The following is a 23,432-nucleotide window of genomic DNA, read 5'->3' on the forward strand; positions in this document are numbered from 1 at the left end:
ACAAGGGACCATTTTAAGGTTATATGTACTGAAAGTCTGATGAGAATTGTATCCAAACCTGTCGGAGTCTGTTCTGCTGAAGTGCATGCCGGCATTAAAGCTAAACATCTTTAATCAAATTTTGTTATCATACATTCTCCTTTCCACTTATCATTTGTAATGAAAATAATTCAGAGAGGAATGCAAAAAAAAAACACTGTATCAAACAAGCTGCAGTAAGTTTGAGTAAGGCTGCACAACATACCATATTTGTATCATTACGGTGATATGAGTTTTTATTATGAACAAAAAAAGAGCCGCAATAGCATAGCCAGACTAGACTGGAGGTAGAGTGAGGTAGAGGTCCGCAATAAATGCACACACCAAACTACTTCTTAGTCTAAAGCCAAGTGCTGAAAAACGGTCTTAATAAGGATATCCACTAGTGTTATCATACATCTCATTTTTGGTCCATATCGTACACCCCTTATCTGTACCATAAAGTCATTTAAGTCAGTTAAACAGACAGTTTTCTAATGCAGCACTTTATTTACAATTATAGCTTTAAAAATATACATCTTACTACTAGTTTAAAAAGTAAACATGCCAGACTGACTCCTTAAATAGCTAATAATGTTATTTTACAATTTTAGGCTGATAAACAGCAGCGTGAAGGTGTTTCATGTGGCCATTTATCCCAGTGTGAACTTATAATAACAAAGCTAATATGAAATTGAATTGTGGATAATAAATTGTGATGCATTTTGACTGTATTCTGTCCTGAGAGCCCGAGCATCAGCGAGGTCAGGTCCTGATGTTGGATATTTAGCTGGTCCTGAAACTCCAACTCATCCCTAAAATATAGGACTGAGCTCCATCATCACTCTAGAGAACCCCAGAGCCCAATGCTGGGGGTCTTTATACCCCTCTAGCCCCTGGTCAGCACTGGGCACAGTGACTACTGGTGATGTCATGTGATCACAGCTGATCCAGAGTATCTGGTCTGTAGAGAGAGTATACAGGTGTGTGTGAACGCCTGTATCAGAAATAAATACACCTGAAAGCAGATGAATCAGTTACAGAAGGGCTTGTCTGGATACCTTTGGCCACATAGTGCGTCTCATAATTATGGCACATGGTCAAAGAGTTCTTAAGCTAAACTGTGTCAGAACTCGTCGTCGGAGCTGAGCAGCATGGTTTTCTCGTTGTCTCGTGTAGAGCCAGAGCTCAGGCTGCGTGTTAGCGCGCCCCCCGGCTGCTCCAGCGTGCTCTGCTGGGTGTACTGCTGATACGCCGGGGAGAAGTTATGGATGGCGTCCTGCACCATGTCCCCGGGGTTCATCGTCTCCTTCAGACTGCTGGAGATGCTCTTCATCACACAGCGCCCTGAGAGAGAGAGAGAGAGAGAGAGAGAGAGAGAGAGAGAGAGAGAGAGAGAGAGAGAGAGAGAGAGAGAGAGAAAGATTAATACAATAAGAAATGAGGTAAAATATTAACACCACTTAAAAACTAAATATTTAAAAAATGTGATACAATACAGAGATACACTGAAATTTAAATTTTCAAAACAAAATGAAACTTTGAAATCTGGCTGAACATTGCATACCAAATATGTTTTTTCCACAGGTTTACATTAATTTTGCTACTTTTTTCATCATTAAAAGAACATCATGGCCTTAAGATATTTTGTCTTGCTCTGTGTCGAACAAAATTAAAATGGAAATTAGTGGATATTGTTGTCCCAGTTTGATTAATCGCCGACAACTGATGACTGATTCATGGCACTGGTTTAGATAGGATACGTTTTGCTGTTTGATATGATGTGTTATGTCTCTAGGTCACTCTGAACATTTATGGTCGAATAAATTTGTTTGCTGGAAATTCACTGTGTTCCTATTTGATGATGGTATTATTTCCACAGACCTTTTCACTAGCAAAAAAAAAAAGAACATGGAGATGCTGGAGGTTCAGAATTAACATTTGAAAAAAGGAAATGAGAACAGAGTGTTTGTCATCTGGCAAAGAGAAAAGCAGGAGAGATTGAAAAGAGATGAAGCAGCTCAGAGAAACCTACCGTAATGTCCATAAACAGGGAAGGATCCTGATAGGGCAGCAGAGTCAGAGGGAGGGGTAATGTAAATACACATATAGAAGTCGGTGGGTGTTAAAAAAATTAAAAAATAAAAGAAATATAAAAGGTCAAAATGGGATTGTTCATAAAATCATGAGGGGAGGACGGCAGAGAGTGGAAGAGAGAGAAAGAGAAAGAGAACAGCAGGTCAGTAAAGTGCAGTACAGCATATCTTCTGAGAAGGAAACAGCATTTCTACACAACAGAACCACTACAGGTAAGCCTACACATACCATATGCAAACCAACCAGCCTTAAAACCGTCGCCTTCTCGTTGAGAGATATAGTAAAAACAAATCAAACAAACTTTAATATCAGACAAAGATAACCTGAGTAAATATAAAACCCTTTTTTAAATGATGATTTCATTTATCAAGGGAAAAAAACATCCAAACCAACCCCCCCCCCATATAAATTAACTATGATTAATCACTCTTTAAGAAGGTGAGTTCAATTTCACTAACTACAACTAGTCCTGATTACTGCCAGACCTGTTGAATCAAGAAATCACTTGAATGAAACCTGTCTGACAACATGAAGCAGCAAAAAGATCTAAATACATTGTGACGCTATCAGTTAACGTTTGAGTGAAGTTGTTGCCACAAAGGGTGGCACAAACAAGTTATTAGCTTTAGGGGACAAACACTTTTTACACAGGGCTAGGGCTAGATTTTTATATATATATATATATATATATATATATATATATATATATATATATATATATATATATATATATATATATATATATATATATATAATGTTTAATAATGGGGGCAAATATACAGGTCTGGAAAAAAATGAGACCACTTAAAAACAATGAGTTTCTTTGATTTTACCAAATTGAAAACTCCTGGAAAATTATCAAGAGGAAGATGGATGATCACAAGCCATCAAACCAAACTGAACTACTTGATTTTTTGCATCAGGAGTAGAGGCATAAAGTTATCCAAAAGCAGTTTTTAAGACTGGTGGAGGAGAACACGATGCCAAGATGCATGAAAACTGTGATTAAAAAACAGGGTTATTCCACCAAATATTGATTTCTGAGCTCTTAAAACTTTATGAATATAAACTTGTTTTTTTGCATTATTTGAGGTCTGAAAGCTCTGCATCTTTTTTGTTATTTCAGCCATTTCTCATTTTCTGCAAATAAGTGACAATATTTTCATTTTGAATTTGGGAGAAGTGTTGTCCATAGTTTAAAAATGTTCATTTTACTCAAACATATATCTATAAATAGCAAAATCAGTGAAACTGATTCAGAAACTGAATATACACACCCCACATCATCTATATTCTTCACTTCAACTGTCAGTGTTGTTAATATAATGGCTAATTAATGTATATTTCTGAGTAAAAATGACCTTTGAAAATAGTTTATTATAGGAACAACTGCTAGCATTGCTAGCATGTCTTATAATTTTCTCTCTCACCATAAGAGTCCAGTCTTTTGTCCATGTACACCTTGTAGGTGAAGGCGTGCCTGAGAGCCACAGCGGCAAAAAACATCTCAATGCAGATGATGAAGTTCTGGTAACCAGCGGCAACCGTGCCCTCCCCCACCTTCACGTCAGGAGATTCGATTTTAGGAATCGCCCCACACTTTTCCAGGATGGCCAGCAACATACCTGTATCACGAGGCAGTACAGTGAGTTAGTGGCATTTAGTATGCTGTAGATTGTTGGATGTATAATATAGGATGTAGATGGTTGGGGGTATAATGTAGGATGTAGATGGTTGAGTTTATAATGTAGGCTGTAGATGGTTGGGTGTAAATTGTAGGCTATAGATGGTTGGGTGTATAATGTAGGCTGTAGATGGTTGGATGCATAATGTAAGATGTATATGGTTGGGTGTATAATGTAGGCTGTATATGGTTGGGTGTATAATGTAGGATGTAGATGGTTGGGTGTAAATTGTAGGCTGTAGATGGTTGGGTGTATAATGTAGGCTGTAGATGGTTGGGTGTAAATTGTAGGCTGTAGATGGTTGGGTGTATAATGTAGGCTGTAGATGGTTGGGTGTATAATGTAGGCTGTAGATGGTTGGGGGTGTAATGTAGGCTGTAGATGGTTGGGTGAATAATGTAGGCTGTAGATGGTTGGGTGTATAATGTAGGCTGTAGATGGTTGGGTGTAAATTGTAGGCTGTAGATGGTTGGGTGTATAATGTAGGATGTAGATGGTTGGGTGTATACTGTAGGCTGTAGATGGTTGGGTGTATAATGTAGGCTGTAGATGGTTGGGTGTGTAATGTAGGCTGTAGATGGTTGGGTGAATAATGTAGGCTGTAGATGGTTGGGTGTATAATGTAGGCTGTAGATGGTTGGGTGTGTAATGTAGGCTGTAGATGGTTGGGGGTGTAATGTAGGCTGTAGATGGTTGGGTGTATACTGTAGGCTGTAGATGGTTGGGTGTATAATGTAGGCTGTAGATGGTTGAGTGTATAATGTAGGCTGTAGATGGTTGGGTGTATAATGTAGGCTGTAGATGGTTGGGTGTATACTGTAGGCTGTAGATGGTTGGGTGAATAATGTAGGATGTAGATGGTTGAGTGTATAATGTAGGCTGTAGATGGTTGGGTGTATAATGTAGGCTGTAGATGGTTGGGTGTAAATTGTAGGCTGTAGATGGTTGGGTGTATAATGTAGGATGTAGATGGTTGGGTGTATAATGTAGGCTGTAGATGGTTGGGTGAATAATGTAGGATGTAGATGGTTGGGTGTATAATGTAGGCTGTAGATGGTTGGGTGTATAATGTAGGCTGTAGATGGTTGGGTGTAAATTGTAGGCTGTAGATGGTTGGGTGTATAGTGTAGGATGTAGATGGTTGGGTGTATACTGTAGGCTGTAGATGGTTGGGTGTATAATGTAGGCTGTAGATGGTTGGGTGTATACTGTAGGCTGTAGATGGTTGGGTGAATAATGTAGGCTGTAGATGGTTGGGTGTAAATTGTAGGCTGTAGATGGTTGGGTGTATAGTGTAGGATGTAGATGGTTGGGTGTATAATGTAGGCTACAGATGGTTGGGTGTATAATGAAGGATGTAGATGGTTGGGTGTAAATTGTAGGCTGTAGATGGTTGGGTGTATAATGTAGGCTGTAGATGGTTGGGTGTATAATGAAGGATGTAGATGGTTGGGTGTATATTGTATGATGTAGATGGTTGGGTGTATATTGTATGATGTAGATGGTTGGGTGTGTAATGTAGGCTGTAGATGGTTGGGTGTATATTGTAGGCTGTAGATGGTTGGGTGTAAATTGTAGGCTGTAGATGGTTGGGTGTATAATGTAGGCTGTAGATGGTTGGGTGTATAATGAAGGATGTAGATGGTTGGGTGTATATTGTATGATGTAGATGGTTGGGTGTATATTGTATGATGTAGATGGTTTGGTGTATATTGTATGATGTAGACTGCCAAGCATATAATATAAGGTGTACATGGTTTGGTGTATACTGCAAGATACAGACTGTCTGGTGTATGATTTAACATGTAGTGTGCAGACTGTATAATGTAAGATATAAAGCTAATGTAGGCAGTAGAGTGTGTGGAGTGTTGAGTGATGGTTCCTCACCCTGCCAGAAAGAGAGGAAGATGACGGATTTGACCATGAAGAATTTGAGTACGGGGCTATAGGGCACCAGCAGCTCCCTCGTAGCAAAGTAGAAGAGGAACAGAGCGTAGAGAGACAGACTGACCGAGATGTTATAGATTATCGTCACATACAGATACCCACTCGCCACACTGCAGACAGACAGAAAGAGAGAGCGGGAGAGAGAAAGAGAGAACATGAAGTAATTAATGAATAGTGACGTCTTTGCACTTTATTTTGAGGTTATTTTATGAAGTCTATACTAATTCAAAGATATACATGAGCTTTGTGAGTTTCTGATTGTTCTATCAGTTCTTGTCACTAAATATTTTTGTTTCCTACTCAAGTTTTACACATTCTACACATATAAATCGCAAATATAAATAAATAAATCATGGTCAATCATGCTCTCTGAGGCTCCGTCTGCCGATTGTAAGCTGCCTGATTGGGATGTGGACTGGTGATCATCCTGCATGTGTTTTTGATATGAGGTTTAAAAGACTCAATGTGTGTGAGAGAGATTTCCTTACTTAAAGTCTCCATCTCTGTATTTTCCAAACGCCTGCAGGATCACTGTAATAACAGCCATCAGGGGCTTCACCACACAGAACTGCAGAGTAGCCTGAGATACCAGAGAGAGGGAGAGAGAGAGAAAAAGAGAGAGAGAACAACATTAGGAATGCACTAAAATGAAAATTGTGACAGAAATAGAACAATCTGGTTGTTTTTTTCACCACAAAAGACAAAACTGGAGCTTTAGGCGACACATCAGCTCTATGTTTACAGATGCAAAATTAAAGCATACAGAGAAATTAACATTGTAGCTACTGTGAAACTTAGAGCTTTAGAGTACCATCAATTTTGTCAGTGTGTAACTGTGTGCTTGTTTTTTTAACCTGATGTGCATTTTTTATCACGCCTTAACATGTTTAGCTTTTACTGATATCAGTGGAAAATACCCCCCACATACTGCGAGATCAGTGGCAGGGAGAGAAAAGACTTCCTAAAAGCTTCAGAAGATTCCAACCTGTTTACAGAAGCGCAGGAAACCAATGGAGTAGGTTCTTCCCCACAGACAGCACGTCCCATATACACAACTAGACCTGCACACACACAAACACACACTTTTATTAACATAGTGTATCTGTAACTAAAACAGATTCATTTTGTATCTGTACACACACTACCAAAATCATCATCAGAAGAAGAAGAAAACAAACAGTTGTGTTTAAAATGTGTGTGAGAGAGACAGAAAGAGAGAGAGAGAGAGAGAGAGAGAGAGAGAGAGAGAGAGAGAGACACTTACTCAATGGGTTTTCCTCTTATCTCAGACATGATGGCACTTTCTCCACCCAGATATTCGTAACACAGACTCAGGAAGTTATAGATCACAAATGCTGTAGAGAAACACACACAAAACCATGCACAAAAGAAACAACAGACAAACTGTTATATATGCTTAAAAGTTTTTAAACCCTTAAGAATTTTCAATATATATGCATAAATTTGACCTAAAACCTCATAAGATTTCCTAAAAATATAGATAAAGAGAACCCAGATAAACATATTATATTGTCTTTAATAAATGGGGTGACATTTTATTTAAAGAATAGAGATCTATAAAAGTCTGCTCTTCACAACACATGTTTGTAAAAGTGCATCATGTCACGAACAAATTAGATTTCTTAGGAACCAAGAAAAAGAGTTATTAATGCTAATCAGGCTAGAAAAGGTTCCAAAATCATCGCTAAAGCATTCGGACTCCACCAATCCACAATCAGGCAGATTGTGTACAAAAAAGGAAATTCAAGATTTCCCAAGGATCACTCCAAGGATCATTTCAACCAAGATCACTCCAAGAGCAGGGCGTCTTTTAGTCGGCAAGGTCACAAAGAACCCCAGGGTAACTTCTAAGCAACTGAAGGCCTCTCTCACATTGGATAATGTTAATGTACGTGGGTCTACCATCAGGAGAACACTGAACAACAACAACAACAAAAACAAACAACAGTTCTGTATAGAGAAATGCACTAAACTGATTAACAGTTTAACAGGAAATGTTTAGTTGCAGTTATTGCTGCAAAGCAAATGCAAAACTTTTATTATAACAACAACAAGTATAATAAGTATAATAAAACTAATTATTAAATAATACATTAATAAAGTGCACTGTTTGTGTTTGAGGGATGTGTGGATAGTGTTTTACATGCTTTCACTTCCCACACTGAGTGCATATTATATTTTTACACCACAAGGGGGCTCCCCAGGACTGACTGACCCGCCCTGACTGGACCAGAGCCAGCCTACTTCCTGTCCTGCCTGCTTCATCAAAACACAGCTTGATAAACACCAGAACTGATACACACAAACACACACACACACACACGCATATATACACATTCCTCATCCTTAGTGAGAGTTAAGGAGAGTGAGTAAAAGTGAATGAGGGTGAGTTACAGTGGGTGGAGCTTAATGGCTAAAAATGGCTATTGTGCAATATATGCAATGTTTGTGGATACCCCTTGTAATACATGCATTGTTCAGCTACTTTAATATGGCACCCACTGCTGACACAGATATGCAAATGCACACACACATAGCCTGTCTAGTCTCTGAAGAGAAGTACAGCCTATAGAATAAGACTGTCTGGAACTGATAACTAAACATGAATCTATTTGTACCATGTCTAATTCCAAGCATGGGCTAGAGGGTATACTGTATACAGTTTTGGGCTGTGGAGTAGTGGAACTCTGGATTCAGTTCTCTGTATTGATGGAGCTCTGTCTATTACTTTTGGATGGGATTAGTTGGGGGGGTGGGGATAGGGATGAGTTGGGGTGGTGATCATCCAACATCCTGGCCTCATTAATCCTCTAAATGCAATCAAATCCTCACATCAATGCTCCAGAATCTAAAATAATGTATTTTCTGGACAGTTAACATTTATTGTATTTTTCGGACTATATGGCACACTGGATTATACAGGGTTCATACACAGTTTAACCAATACATTTCCACTAAATTTTCATGACCATACGAGTTTGATTATAGTATGTCTAAAATTAATCAGACAAAATGTTGAAAAACAATCTTTAATAATAAAACGTGTGAGATCCTGAGAGCTCCATTGTGTAAGCTTACAATTACCGAATTAACCCTGAGCTGATGTATTTGTTAAGCTCAAAATAGATTTTCTCCATCGATAAAATAAAACACAGAGATTTGTAGACCAAATTTCCATGACTTTTCCCAAACTTTTTGGGTATTTTAATTTTTCCAAAAACTTATCCAGGCCTGGAAATTTCCACGACTTTTCCAGGTTTTTCATGAGCATACGAACCCTGATTATAAGGCGCGCCATCAGTGAACAGCCTGTTTTCAGTCTATTTTCATACATAAGGCGCAACGGATTATATGGTGCACTGAGCGCCTCCATGATGCTTCTGACTACAGTAGCCATAATGCTCAGACATACCATAATATTGTATTGAAGCACAGTAAGTATTACTCAAGGCTCCTGACTATGGTAGCTTGTTTTGCCAAATTCAGCACCCCAGCCAGGAAAAGCACCCCCTCTGGAAGGGGGTGCAGGTGACGTGCTTCTTTTAAACCAGGGGTGTCCAAACTTTTTTTGTTGGAGGAGAAATATATTTGAAGTCACGGGCCACAGACTCTGTAATAAAACAAATAATGAAATATACCACTTTAAATAATACTTTTTTCCTGATTATTTCATTTACACACCATTTAACTTGATTAACTATCTTTATCTTTGACAGTATTGTGTAAACTAAGATTTTTCAAATTGATGTTTAATTTCATGATGTCTCTTAATATTAAACTCCTTAATTACGGTAACTTTTAGACTCTTTGGCCCGTTTTTCTGCGCTAGAAATGCGCACCCTTTCCGCTTTTAGACTCTTTGGCCCCGTTTTTCTGTGTTAGAAATGCGCACCCTCTTCGCTTTTAGACTCTTTGGCCCGTTTTTCTGTGTTAGAAATGCGCACCCTCTTCGCTTTTAGACTCTTTGGTCCGTTTTTCTGTGTTAGAAATGCACACTCTCTCCGCTTTTAGACTCTTTGGCCCCGTTTTTCTGTGTTAGAAATGCGCACCCTCTCCGCTTTTGGACTCTTTGCTCTGTTTTTCTGTGCTAGAAATGCGCACCCTCTCCGACTCTTTGGCCCGTTTCTGACACCTAGCGTTTAAACGTTGAATCTCACATTATAAAAACCTGCTTAACAGCGGGCCAACTTTCATTCTATTTCTAAAATACTTTGCGGGCCGCTCCAAAAAAGGAAACGGGCCGCAAATGGCCCGCGGGACGTAGTTTGGACACCCCTGTTTTAAAGTTTACCTCAAAATAAACAAACTAAGCGGGTTATCTCAGGGTTTGATTTTAGCAACACAGCGTGCACTCCTGAAAGAGAGGGGTTAGGAATTTGGCACACCAGACTATAGGGCGTACTGACGATTTTTGAGAAAATTCAAGAATTTTACGTGTGCCTTACAGTCCAAAAAATATGTTACTCAACAAAAGCAGGATAAATTATTTTTTAACACCACTGATTTCAGTTTTGTTCACATACTGTAAACAGAAGCTTTAGCTGAGGTATTGCATTTTTGTATATTTGTATTATAAATATACAAATATATTCCAGAACACACAGAATAGGGATTCCCAGTTGGTCACTAGCTCCCCCACTGTGCTGGAGTGAAATTGCTGGGGCCTTTATACAAACACTAAAGCTTAACATATTTTAGGGACTTACCAAATATCATCAACTTAAAGTAGCACTTTCTGTGTTTAGCTGTAATTGTGAAAAGGCTGAATCATTTATAACAAACAATGACTATACTCTAAAAAGTATTCTGTGTATCTATAAAAAAAAAGACTCCCAGCGGATATAAACACAGTAACTTCGCTCTCAGTTGAAACAACAGCATGGAGAAACAGCCTCAGCACTCCTGATCCCCCATAAAGACCACCACAGTCAGCGGGGGGCTGTTATTTATGAGCTCTTTGAACACAGCACATAAACACAGTCAGGCCTCACAGCAGTAATTTACTTAACTGCCCCCCTAACTCACTCGCACTCAGCCCTCGATTTAAGGGGGACTAGGGGTACAAAAGAAACCCCCTTAAAAACAACCATTCTTCTTCTAACCCCTGCTGTAATTCATGTGAAATACCTGGATGAGAGTTATTTTACTATTCTTAATAGCTGATACAAATAAAGTATTTGTGAATAATTGTTGATATATTTTTATTTTATTAATATAGGACACAAATATCCTCCTATCAGGGAGTCTTTTTTTTTTTAACTCTCAGGGATGTGGTTTCTGGCCGGGGCACGTGAGCACTATTAGGACTGCTTTATTAGGAGTGTAACAATCTGTATATCAGTTCAGAATTTAACAATCTTAGCAGATATACATTAATTAGACCTGTTCTTGAAAACACACACGCTGTGTCAGTTGTGCTCATTTGCATACTGTTACCAGGAGACAACCTCAGCAACAATGCAACAAAACACTGCCATCATCAGGCCAGGAGGACAAAGAGGAGCACCATCTGTTACTAGGGATGAACTGAATATTTGGCAACTAAACTTCATCAGCTGAAAACAGTCCAATATTTTTAGCACTATTAGATGCACTGGATTATAAGGGAAACCATCAATGAACTTCTATTTTCTGGTCTATTTGCATACACAAAGCTCCTCACATTATAAGGTGCATTATGGGACACTAGTAAGGAACAGGGATGTCGCCATGTTTTCTTATAATTCAGCAGGTTTTGGCGCTGGGTGGTGGTGGGGAGGCAACTAAGTTAAGTAAACCTAAACTAAGTAAACAAAACTGTAATTCTTAAAAAAAATAATAAAACATTTTCTTTTAAAGTCAAACAAGTGCTGGATGTTAATCTACACAGATTTCTCTCCTGACAACTGTTTATTTGGGGATAAAGTGCTTCCATTTAGTTACATTAGGCTTAGATTTCCAGATTTCCACTAAGGCTGGGTGCAGCAGCATTAGCATTAGCTGCTAACCTCTAGGAAAATGTAAATGCTACAGGCTGATAATCCTCACCTCTGAATGGTGAACGAGCTAGCGTTAGCACGGTTAGCAGATAATGCTAATACTGCTCCAGCAGTGCTGGCCGGGGTTAGCAGAAGGCTGATAATATTCACCTCTTAACAGCAAAAGAGCTAGCGCTTAGCACGGTTAGTGTCTAATGCTAATGCTGCTCCAGCTTCAGGGTGGAGAACTAAACGGAAACTCTTTTATAACTTAAGTAGAGTGACTTTACTCCTTCTTACAACCTGACTGGTAAAATTCATACATAAGGTTCACTGGATTATAAGGGACACTGACGATATCTGGGAAAATGAAAGGATTTTAAGTGTGCCTTATAGTGCGCAAAATATGGTAAAAAGACCAGATAATTCATATTAAATAAAAACTAATTTATTTGAAGTCATACTTTAGCTGTTCCTCTATAATTTCTTCTTAGCAACAACAGCAGGTCAGCACTGAAAGATATGAGCTGTACAGGGCTAGGATAGTAACAGTAGCTTAGCTAACCTAGCCTTAGCATTTGTCTATCTGCATGTCTCAAAGTAAACATGTGACATAAGCTGCATTGCAAAGCTAAATCTATAAATAAAATGCACAGCTGAGGTAGCTGGTAAATAAATGTATATGAGTAGAACAGCACTGCTGAGGTAATCGTATTATTAGAATTTAACTGCTGTGGTAAATGTAATGGGTTTTGTTGGTATGTCTGCTAGAATATGAAAAATGTTTTTACATTGTAGTTTTAAAATTGAATTAAAATTGAAATAAATGAGGTGTTTTTTTTTAACCAGCTAAAAAGAACAATGTCTTTACCTTCATAGCAGTCTCTGACAGTGTCGAAGTAGACATAGAACTCCTCATTGGTGAAGAAGAGCAGACTGAGCCAGGAGTCGAAGGCGTAGATGGGGACAATGAAGAGGATGCGGACAATGTGTCGCTGCTCGTTGGGTGAGCTGTAGTAGCGCAGGTGCATGTAGATCTGCAGGAGAAACCACAGGTTAAAGCACATTTACACCCCAGAGTGTCTCCACACCTGTTCCAAATCAGGATAATGAATGATTTACTATATGTGCAAATGTTTGTGGACACCACTTCTAATAAATGCATTCAGCTTGCACCAATTTTATTATTAAGGGAGAAAATTTTAAACAACATGGACCTGTGTGCAAAGTGTTTGCCCTCTAAACCTGACTGGTTGGGCCACCCTTAGTAGCAACTACTGCAACCAAGCTTTTATTGTAACTTGTAATGAGTCTTTAGCAGCTCTTTGGAGGAATTTCTTCTTTACAGAATTGTTGTAATTCCGCCACATTGGAGCATAAACCTCCTTTTTAAGTTCATGCCACAGCATCTCAATCGGATTCAGGTCAGGACTTTGACTAGGCCACTCCAAACTCTTCACTTTGCTTTTCTTCAGCCATTTAGAGGTGGACTTGCTGGTGTGTTTTGGATCATTGTCCTGCTGCAGAACCCAAGTTTGTTTCAGCTTGAGGTCACAAACAGATGGCCGGACATTCTCCTTCAGGACTCTTGTCTTTTGTCTCGTCCGTCCACAGAGTATTTTTCCAAAAGTCTTGTGAATCATCAAGATGTTTTCTGGAAAAATTGAGACGAACTTTAATGTTATCTTTGCTCAGCAGTGGTTTTCGTCTTGTCACTCTGACATGTAGGCCATTTTTGCCCGGTTTCTTTTTATGGTGGAGATTATGAACACTTACCTTAACTAAGGCAACCGAGGTTTGGTTTTTTTTTATATTATGTGGTCTTTTGTGACCTCTTGGATGAGTCGTTTGTGCGCTCTTGTGGCAATTCTGGTCACTCCTGGGAAGGTTCACCACTGTTCCACTTTTCCACTTTAGAAATAGCTTTATAACCTTTTCCACACTGATAGATCTCAATTACTTTCTTTCTCTCTTGTTCCTGAATGTCTTTGGATATTGGCATTATATGTCTAGCTTTTGAGTCTGTTCTGGTTGCTTTTGCTTTGTCAGGCAGGTCCTATTTAAATGATTTCTTGATTGACAAGAGGTGTGGCAGTAATCAGGTCTGGATGTGGCTGAAGAATTTGAACTCAGGTGTTATAAACCTTATGTTTTAAGTTATGTTTTAAATGGAGAAATATGTTTTCTACCATAATAATAAAAACAGTTAAAACTGCATTTGTGTTTACTTGTGTTGTCTTTGATGAATATTTAAATTTGTTTGATGATCTGAACTATTTAAGACATTGACAAACATGTAAAAGGATTTACTTTCAAGTGCTAAACATGAACAACAAAGTCCAGAACTGAATTTTGGTTTAAAGGTCCATAAACAGGCTAAGCACAGTTTAACAAGTGCATGTTCCAATGATACAAATATTTTCCATTATATCCAGGGTTACCATTAGTTTTGTCCAGGCCAAATTTATTATTTTTAAATGATTCTATTAAACCACAGTTCAAAATCCACATCTGATTATCAGTAGTTGATTGTCAGTACACTTGTTTTTGTTATTACATTTTTTTCAGTTTCAAATCATTTTACTGATCACAGAAGTTTTTTTCATTTGGGATTCTATAATAGATTTCTTTCATTGAATGTGATAGAGTAATTCTATCTGTAATTATTTTTTTTATTTTAACTAATGTTTATTTATTCATGTATTTTGCTTGTGCAACAATTAGGACAAGGTTACGTGATGTTACTGCAAACTAAAGATCAGACCATTAGAGCTCAATACATTTAGCCTGAACCAGTTTCAGAAACCAAACACACCTGCAGTGTTCAGCACACACCCTCCTCCTCCTCCTCCTCCTCACAGCTGTGTGTGTGTGTGTGTGTTGTGGGGGCTCAACATGTCTTTTTTCTATCTAAAGCATTTGTCAACAGCAGCTTTTGTCTGTCTGATATCAGAACACAAACACCTACATATCACCTTACACACACACACACACACACACACACACACACACTAAAGAGCAGAAGAGTGGAGCACTGCTGCTAAGCAACCGTCTCAATACTCTGATGTCACGACACTTTCTGAACAGCATCAGTGTACATGAGAAGGCTGTGTGTGTGTTGTGTTTTATAATGGGCTCACAATTAGGGCTGGGGCGACGCGTCGACATAATCGACGTCATCGATTACGAAAATACATCGATTTGCATAACGTGCGTCGGCGCGTCGTAAATATGATCAGAACTATGTTAATTAACACGGTAACATAGAAGCATAGAACTATTATTTAATTAAAATGATTTTTAAGAACAGCTAAACACAGTTCTGCAGGTCAAACGCGGAGGAGTTCACGTGCAAGAGAGAGAGAGAGACACACACACACACACACAGAGAGAGAGAGACCCACACACACAGAGAGAGAGAGAGAGAGAGAGAGAGAGAGAGAGAGAGAGAGAGAGAGAGAGAGAGAGAGAGAGAGAGAGAGAGAGAGAGAGAGAGAGAGAGAGAGATTCGCTTGTTCTGGTGAGAGCTCATATTCTAGTCCCATACATAATTCTACAGCTCCCTCAGTGTTTTCTGCCGTATTTTGCGGCTAGCGCGAGCGCTTACAACTGACACCGCGGACCGCGAGGTGCCGCCGCGTTTGTGCCGAATCCGACTCTCTGCTGAATCTGACTCCCGCTTCGCGGACAGAATCGGCACAACACCCCCGCTGTAGAACTGCGGTAGTGAAAACAGCGCTTATAAATAAATTAGTTTAGTTTCACTTTCAGTTTTCGTTATTTTCGTATTTTTTTTTAAATAAAAATATAATTAAAAAACAGACGCCTACATCTCGGACTATTTTCTGGAGCCCGGGTCGGATTTCGGGTCGGACCTCGGGTCATGTCGGGTTCGGGCAGAGAATCTAAGCTCTAGAGAGCTTGGACTCCGGAGAGCAATCTCCAGCTACAAAAAAAACGCCAGCGGGCATCTAAAGTTTGGGAGCATTTCACGCAAAAGGGCAACAATGTGGTCCTCTGCCATACGTGCAAAAGGAGCACTTGAAGCGCAAACATCCAGGAGCACTATGTCAACAGGGTCACACAGTAAGTTACCGTTTACATCAGGGTCTCCGCGGGTGTCCTTATAAAGACTTAAGGCTGTCTACCAAAGGTTTTAAACCTGCCACAGGCAGAAATTATACAGTTTTGGTTTATATTTGTGCATGGCATTTCGCAGTTTCCAGAAACAGTAGCATTATTCATAAGTTCAGGTGTTTAGCTAAGCTAGCTGCCTTAAGTTATTTTAGCTAGCGCCGTCGGCGCTGCGGTGTTACACCGTTTTCTGTCACCGTCGGAATTTTGTGACCAGTGCTCACGGTTATGAGCGTTCATTGGCAAAACGGAAGCTTTCTATACCTACACCTTACCCTCAGCCCTAAACTGAACCGTTTTGGCCAGTCGGGGTAAACATTAGAAACGAACACGTTTCGAATCGGCCAGTGCACCGGTCTGCTGAGAACTACTTGCCCGTGGTCACAAAATCTAGCGGTCACAGAAAACAGTGCAACACACGGTTGTGGTGTATGGGAGCTTATCCATTTTTAGCGTTATAGATCTAAACGTGTTGTACATGTAAGTGATTATAAGTGTGGGGTTTGGTTTAGTAGGCTTGTGTTGTTGTTGTTGTTATTATATATAAATATAGTAATTTATCGTTTGCTTTAAAACGTAAAATAACAATTATTTAAATATGTTTCTCAATAAATAGATTAGTCGACTAATCGAAAAAAATAATCGTTAGAATATTCGTTTAAAAAATAATCGTTAGGGACAGCCCTACTCACAATACACATTCAGGCAACAGGTTAAACACACTGATGACAGAAGTGCATATTCACCTGGGCGCCTGCCAGCTGTCTCATCTGATAGTAGTGATGTGTTTTTGAATAACACTTGTTTATTTATTATTTGATATGTATTGTTTACTATATATTATATACATTTTGCAATATGTACATTACAGTACATACATTATTTTTACTTAATAAATAAATACACTGCTGTATTCTAGTAATTATAATCATGGTAATATAATATACAATTAATTCCTATTATATGTGTTTGTGTGTGTGTGTGTGTGTTACCTGGTGGCAGGTAAGCAGCAGTGCGGTCCAGACGAACAGTCCGGAGATGGTCTGAGCCGCGGGGGTCATTAGGAATATGGGCTCATCCGGGCTCACCAACGGGGCCTCGGTAACCCAAGACCTGTTCTGACCCTTTGGGGCCACTGTTGCCGGGTCTGGCGCCATGCCAACTGCTGAGCTGTTCCCCAAGTCTCGTCTCCACAGCTGCCTCATCTGGAGGAAAGAGGCAATCATTGATTAGAAAACAAAAAAAAGTCAATGTCATTAAAAATCCATTTATTTGAAAGGCTTGACAACTTTTTCATTCAATGATTTTATTTTTTTCCAAGATTGTAAAATTATATTAAAGTAATCCAGACATCATAATGTTTTTGATGGTCTTTGCTAATGCACTTGAGAAAACTTTTTTCATAGTTCTTGAAATGTCTTTGCCATCAAGCTGCCGGCGCTCAGCAAAATTGGCCCTGCTCTCTTTGGGTGGGTAGATGGCGCTCTCTCCCCACATCACTCCTAGGGTGATGTCTGCAGCACAGGGCGTCTGTGAGCTGATGTATTGGAACCAAGCCGCTGTGCTATCCTCCAAGCACGCTGTGATGCTACTCAGCAAAAGAAGCGATGGCTGGCTTCACATGTATCGGAGGAGGCATGTGCTAGTTTTCGCCCTCCTGGTGTGTTGGGGCGTTACTAGTGATAGGGGGGAGTCCTAATGAGTGGGTTGGGTAATTGGCCGTGTAAATTGGGGAGAAAAGGGGAAAAAATTTAAAAGTATTTAGTAGAGTATTTCTTGTCATAATATGAATTAGAACATTACTCAGATAGGTCTATTTATTGTATACCAACTCTACCTAATGCTACTTGGCAAAGCTCCATCAGCAGCATCTCGAAAAGAAGTGGTGGCTAACTTCACAAGTATCGGAGGAGGCATGTGCTAGTCTTCACCCTCCTGGTGTGTTGGGGCATTTCTAGTGTTGGGGGAATCCTAATGAGTGGGTTGGGTAATTGGCCGTGTAAATTGGGGAGAAAATAGGATATAAATTAGAAATAATTCAGCATATTTCAGTACACCTTACCCAAAACACCAGATCTAAATATTCGAACACACTCTGTGCTAAGTGTTGACTTGATTAGGGGTGTGTGTGTGTGTGTGTGTGTGTGTGTGAATGAGTGTGAATGAGTCATACTGGCTGTGTTTCTGTCAGCTGAGAGTTTAGCTGTAACCTCTGACCCCTCTTACACATTAGCGTCATATGACCCACAGACACCGTGACCCCTGTGCACATGTCAAGTGACACCCCATCACTCACACACACACACACACACACACACACACACACACACACACACACACACACCACACACACACACACACACACACACACACACACACACACACACACACACACGGTCATGAGTGACGTAATACACCTGTATCTATTTACACAGTTGTCAGACTGTTGTTTACAACTCAGTGTAAAGTGCTACAGGTTGAATTAGTTTTACCTGGGGATGAGGTGTAATGTAATTATTACTCAGTGACTAAATGCACCAGTCATAATTTACAGACAGCGTGCTCCAGCATTAGTTAAATGTCCACTGCCCTTTATCTTTTGTAAGACAAGCAGTAAATAGTTTATATTAATCTCATAATGTATTGCGATGGAAAAATGTCACTATGTGCATCAGGAAAAAAAACGATACCATGTTTTGTTTATGAAATGTTATGCAGTTGCAGTGTTTTAACACCTGTGGTCACAATCCTGCTAGTGCAGGCCAAAGAACCAGTGGGCGTAAGCAAAGAGCGGAGGATATGTCAGTCATTTTTGACTAAAGCCAATCAGACAACAGTTTTTTTTTACTGTATGGGTGGCGGGATTTGTTCTCACCGGGGTCGCTGCACAAGTTTTGACTCTCCAGCATTTGACTCTTGTGGGCTGGGAGAGAAGACAGATCCTTCACTCAGCCATTACAAGGCAAAAGGAATGATAGATTTCCAATAATGTAGTGGAGTTAAAGTAAGATGTTTGGATTTTACATGCAGCCAAATTAAAGTAAAAAGTCACCAAAAAAGTGCAAATACATTAGTAAAGAAACACAAAAATTGTCCACTGAGACAATTATACTTTCACTCTAAATTGGCCAAATAAATACGTGATTAATTAAGTAATATAACAACACAGTAGTTTGTTTATGCTTAGAACAGTACGAAGGGGAATTATACAATATTTCAATTGTTTATACATTTAAGAAATAAAAAGAAGTTAAAGTCACATTATTTTTGTCATTCAAAGTTTGTTAAACTTCGTTAAAAAAAATCATAAATCGATTTGTGAACACCCCTATTAAATACTGTGGAAATGCAGCTTTTCTGATACCTAATGTGTCTAATATGCTGATTTTGATAATAAAATTTCATTTTTACTATAACCGTGTTATCATCTGGGTTATCATCACGTTTTTTTTTTTTTTTTTTAAGATGACAGCAGTGTGGAAATCGAGTAGCCACTCCCATCTCAGGCATTTATACTGAGATTTCTAATTCAGAGTGAATCATTAAACATTTTACACACACACACACACACACACACACACACACATACACACACACACATACATACACATACATACACACACACACACACACACACCTATAGAAGTCAGTCTGACTAACAGGTGATCAACTGCAGGTGACCTTTTACAGCGTAACAGAATACAAGTCAACTCATCCTCCTGTGAAACAAACAGTCACACACTGACATCATCTCTGTGCACACACACAGTAAACACACAGGTCAGTCACAGAGTTCAGAGGTCATCTGCTCTCTATTAGACACTCAGGCAAATCACAGGAGTTTTAAACACCACTGACCCTGTGTGTGTGTGTGTGTGTGTGTGTGTGTGTGTGTGTTTACAGATAGAGTAACATGACATCCTCTCTTTATTACTAAAGTGGTCTCTGGTCCCTCAGAGCACATTTCCTGGAACGGGCACAGGGAAGGATCAGACTCCCTGTTGCCATAACAACCTCGACGCAGACAAAGCTAACCACATCAAAGACTATAAGAACCAATCAGAACAAGACCAAGACAATTCCATCTAAAAATAATAATAAAAAAATCAATAATGCCTTGAACTATCAGTTTAAATCCAGTTTTTACAAATGAATTAATTCAGCACTCAGGCTTTACTGGCATGGAAGTTGTGCTCAGCACAGGGGTGAGTCATGTGTGCTGTAATCACAGTGTAATTACTGCGTGTTCTAGTCCACATAGCACAGCTCTATCACCTCCTCCCACCACCCGCTTTACATCCATACACTTTATCTCCTCTCATATCAGCGGTTCTGTGGAGTGATGAATCAATACTGAGCTGTTCTGACTCTGAACGCTGACCCCAATCCAGCCAGACAAACACAAAACAACCTGCAGGACCAGCAGCAGCAGCAGCAGCAGCAGCACACAATCTCTGAGTTCTACATCACTTCATGCAGAGATGCTAAAAGCTAATCAGAGGTCTGCGAGTTTAATCTAACAGAAGGTCAACAAGGAGACAAAACATGTAACACCACCCGACTCAGACACTGACAGAAGAAGATAAGCAGTAGTTTGAGGGATTAATCGATGCAGCACCTACATTTTAAAACTACAGTACACTACAGTACATAATTATAGAGTACGGCAAACAATCATAACGTAACCAACAGACAGACCACTAAACACAGTCCGTCAGTAAACTAAAAACGAGACCAGCACTATGTCAACACAAGAAAACAAGGTTCTGCTCTCTGTCTGTACAACAAATAAAGACCCTACTCGATTTTTTAACTACAAAAACGGTCTGCACTATGTTTAAATTACAGTTTAAAAACATGTTTTAATGTCTAAACTACAAAACAAGGCTATGTAATATGTCTAAACTACAAACCAAGGCTATGATCCATGTCTTAACTACAAAAGAATGGCCATGATCTATGTCTAAACTACAAATTAAGGCCATGATCTATGTCTAAACTACAAAGCAAGGCCATTATCTATGTCTAAACTACAAATCAAGACCATAATCTATGTCTAAACTACAAATCAAGGCTGTGCTCTATGTCTAAATTACAAATCAAGGCCATGATCTATGTCTAAACTACAAATCAAGGCCATGATCTATATCTAAACTACAAATCAAGGCTAAGCACTGTGTAAACTACAAATTTAGGCAATGATATATGTCTAAACTACAAATCAAAGCCATGCTCTATGTCTAACCTACAAATCAAGGTCATGATTTCTGTCTAAACTACAAATCAAGACCATGATCTATGTCTAAACTACAAATCAAGGCTATACTCTGTCTAAACTACAAGACAAAGCCTGGTCAAAGTAAAATACAAAACAGAGCTCAGCTCTGTGTTCAAACTACAAAACAAGAATCAAACAAGGCCATGAACTATATCTACACTTCAAAATAAAGACCAGAACTGTCTCAAAGTCTCAAATAAGATCTTATTCAATATGTATTTCAAAACGAAGGCCTTGTCTGACTTTGAATTTCCAAAATAAGGCCATAAATAATGAATGGTCTCTACAAACATAAAGAAAAAGTCATTTGTACAAGAATCTCCAAGGGGATCTGTCACCTCTGCACCAACAACCGCAAAGAGAGTGTGTGTGTGTGTGTGTGTGTGTGTGTGTGTAGCAGGAGGAGGATAAATTCAGCTTATATGAGAAGACGATGAGGGTTTATTTGATAAATGTATTGATGTGTGTGTGTGCCCTAACCCAACCCTAACACACACACAAACACAAACACAGGCACACATAGGCACACACTCTCACACACACACACACACACACACACACACACACACACACACACACACACACACACACACACACACACACACACAAACACACACACACAGATAGCAAAAAACGCTAAAACAAACTAACGCCAGCATTTATACACACTGCAGTTACTTAGATACTAATTCGCCAGTTTGTTGTTGTAACTCCCCGTTCCACCTTAAATGGCGCAGCTGTTCCTTTCAGAATGATGAGGCAGAATGGACCTGCTCCACCATTTAAGGTTGAACGGAAAATTTGAAAAAGCTGGTAAACAGCTATTAAAACATTTCCAGAGAAGATTTTTTTCTTACCTCTGAGCAGCAGAAGCGGTCACTCAGTGCTCACTGCAGTCCTCCGTCCTCTCATTTACTCCCAGCTCCACTAATCACTGTTCAGCCCTCAGTAAAACCTCCCTCTCTACAGCACACACACACCGCTCTAACTCCTCTACAGCTCTACCGAACAAACACTTCACCCATAACTTACTCTCCCTCACAGCAGCGCGGACACTCCAACAAAACTCCAAATAATCCACATTACAATCCGCATCCACACCGCGGATTCAGATTCGCCTCCAGCAGCTGGGTTTTCTCAGCTGTCGCGTCTGAAATTAACTCTATTCCATGTAACCTAATATCACAATCCAGGAATGTCTCTAAAACGAGTCTATAAAACACAGAAAAGGTGAAAATAAATCCGTGTTCAATCTGAAATTCACTCCGTGGAGATTCTCCCCGTTAAACCGCTGCTCCGCTTCAGTCCGGCTCCGCGCAGGCGCACTGCGTGCCACAGAGCTGGCGAGGTGACGTCACAGCGCTCAGCGGTCCACGTCGCTCTCTCCGAGGTGAATAATAATAATAATAATAATAATAATAATAATAATAATAATAATAATAATAATAATAATAATTATTATTATTATTATTAATATTATTATTTATTTTTTAACTATTATTATTGTTAGTATTATTATTATTAGAATTATTATTAGAAACAAACAAAAAAATTATATCTTCAGATATTTTTAAATGTACATATTACTCATTAATTCTTCAAGAGTGATAATAATAATACAATACAATAATACATATTTACAGTCATGGCTGAAGGCTTGGCAAATATTTCTCTCCAAAAATTATCGCAATTAAAAGTTTTGCTATAAATATATATTTCCTTTGAGTGTGTATTGAAGCAACTCAAAAACAAAGAAAAAAAATTTACACAAAATACACATTTTCAAGCAGGTTATTTAAACTCACAAAATAACAGGTGGGAGCAAAACAAAAAACACACCTGATACTAGACTAAAAGAAGAGAAGTTGTCTCAATCGTTGCATTGTGTGTCTGTGTGTGCCACATTAAGCATAGAGAACAGAAAGAGGAAAAGGAAACGGTCTGAGGGTTTGAGAACCAAAATTGTAAAACAATATCAGCAACTGGCACAAAAAAGTTTTTTTTTTTTACTAATATTTGCATACAATCATTGATGATTTAGAGTCTGACCGCTGCACAAAGCCTTCTCCAGCACATCTCAAAGATTCTCAATGAGGTTAAGGTCTGGACTCTGTGGTGAACTCTCTCAATCCATGTGTGAAAATGATGATCTCATGCTCCCTAAATCACTCTTTCATGAATTCTGATATTATCATCTTGGAATATGTCTGTCCGGATCATAGCATTGCCCCCACAGGAATATACAGTTAGCCTCACTGATTATTGTTTTTTTAAGGCTACACAGCTGTTCAGTCC

General features: G+C 39.1%; 1 protein-coding gene across 2 annotated transcripts; it reads right to left on the minus strand.

The window, feature by feature from the left end:
• Nucleotides 1-508: 508 nt before the first annotated feature.
• LOC111188188 (transmembrane protein 184B-like) lies at nucleotides 509-22,444 on the minus strand. 2 transcript variants are annotated; one of them, XM_049473472.1, is made up of 10 exons: nucleotides 21,995-22,444; nucleotides 16,852-17,064; nucleotides 12,597-12,762; nucleotides 7,012-7,102; nucleotides 6,733-6,808; nucleotides 6,236-6,327; nucleotides 5,688-5,857; nucleotides 3,546-3,740; nucleotides 2,054-2,080; nucleotides 509-1,365 (listed from the first exon to the last, which is right to left on the minus strand). In XM_049473472.1, the coding sequence occupies exons 2-10, from the start codon at nucleotides 17,062-17,064 to the stop codon at nucleotides 1,145-1,147; spliced, it is 1,251 nt and encodes a 416-aa protein (XP_049329429.1). In that variant the 5' UTR covers nucleotides 21,995-22,444; the 3' UTR covers nucleotides 509-1,144. The 2 variants fall into 2 exon arrangements, with proteins under 2 accessions (XP_049329429.1, XP_049329430.1); XM_049473473.1 differs by lacking the exon at nucleotides 2,054-2,080 and having other exon boundaries at nucleotides 21,995-22,442.
• Nucleotides 22,445-23,432: the final 988 nt, after the last annotated feature.

The sequence above is a fragment of the Astyanax mexicanus genome, unplaced genomic scaffold (genome assembly GCF_023375975.1).
Source record: "Astyanax mexicanus isolate ESR-SI-001 unplaced genomic scaffold, AstMex3_surface scaffold_38, whole genome shotgun sequence".
Taxonomy (NCBI): Eukaryota; Metazoa; Chordata; class Actinopteri; order Characiformes; family Acestrorhamphidae; genus Astyanax; species Astyanax mexicanus.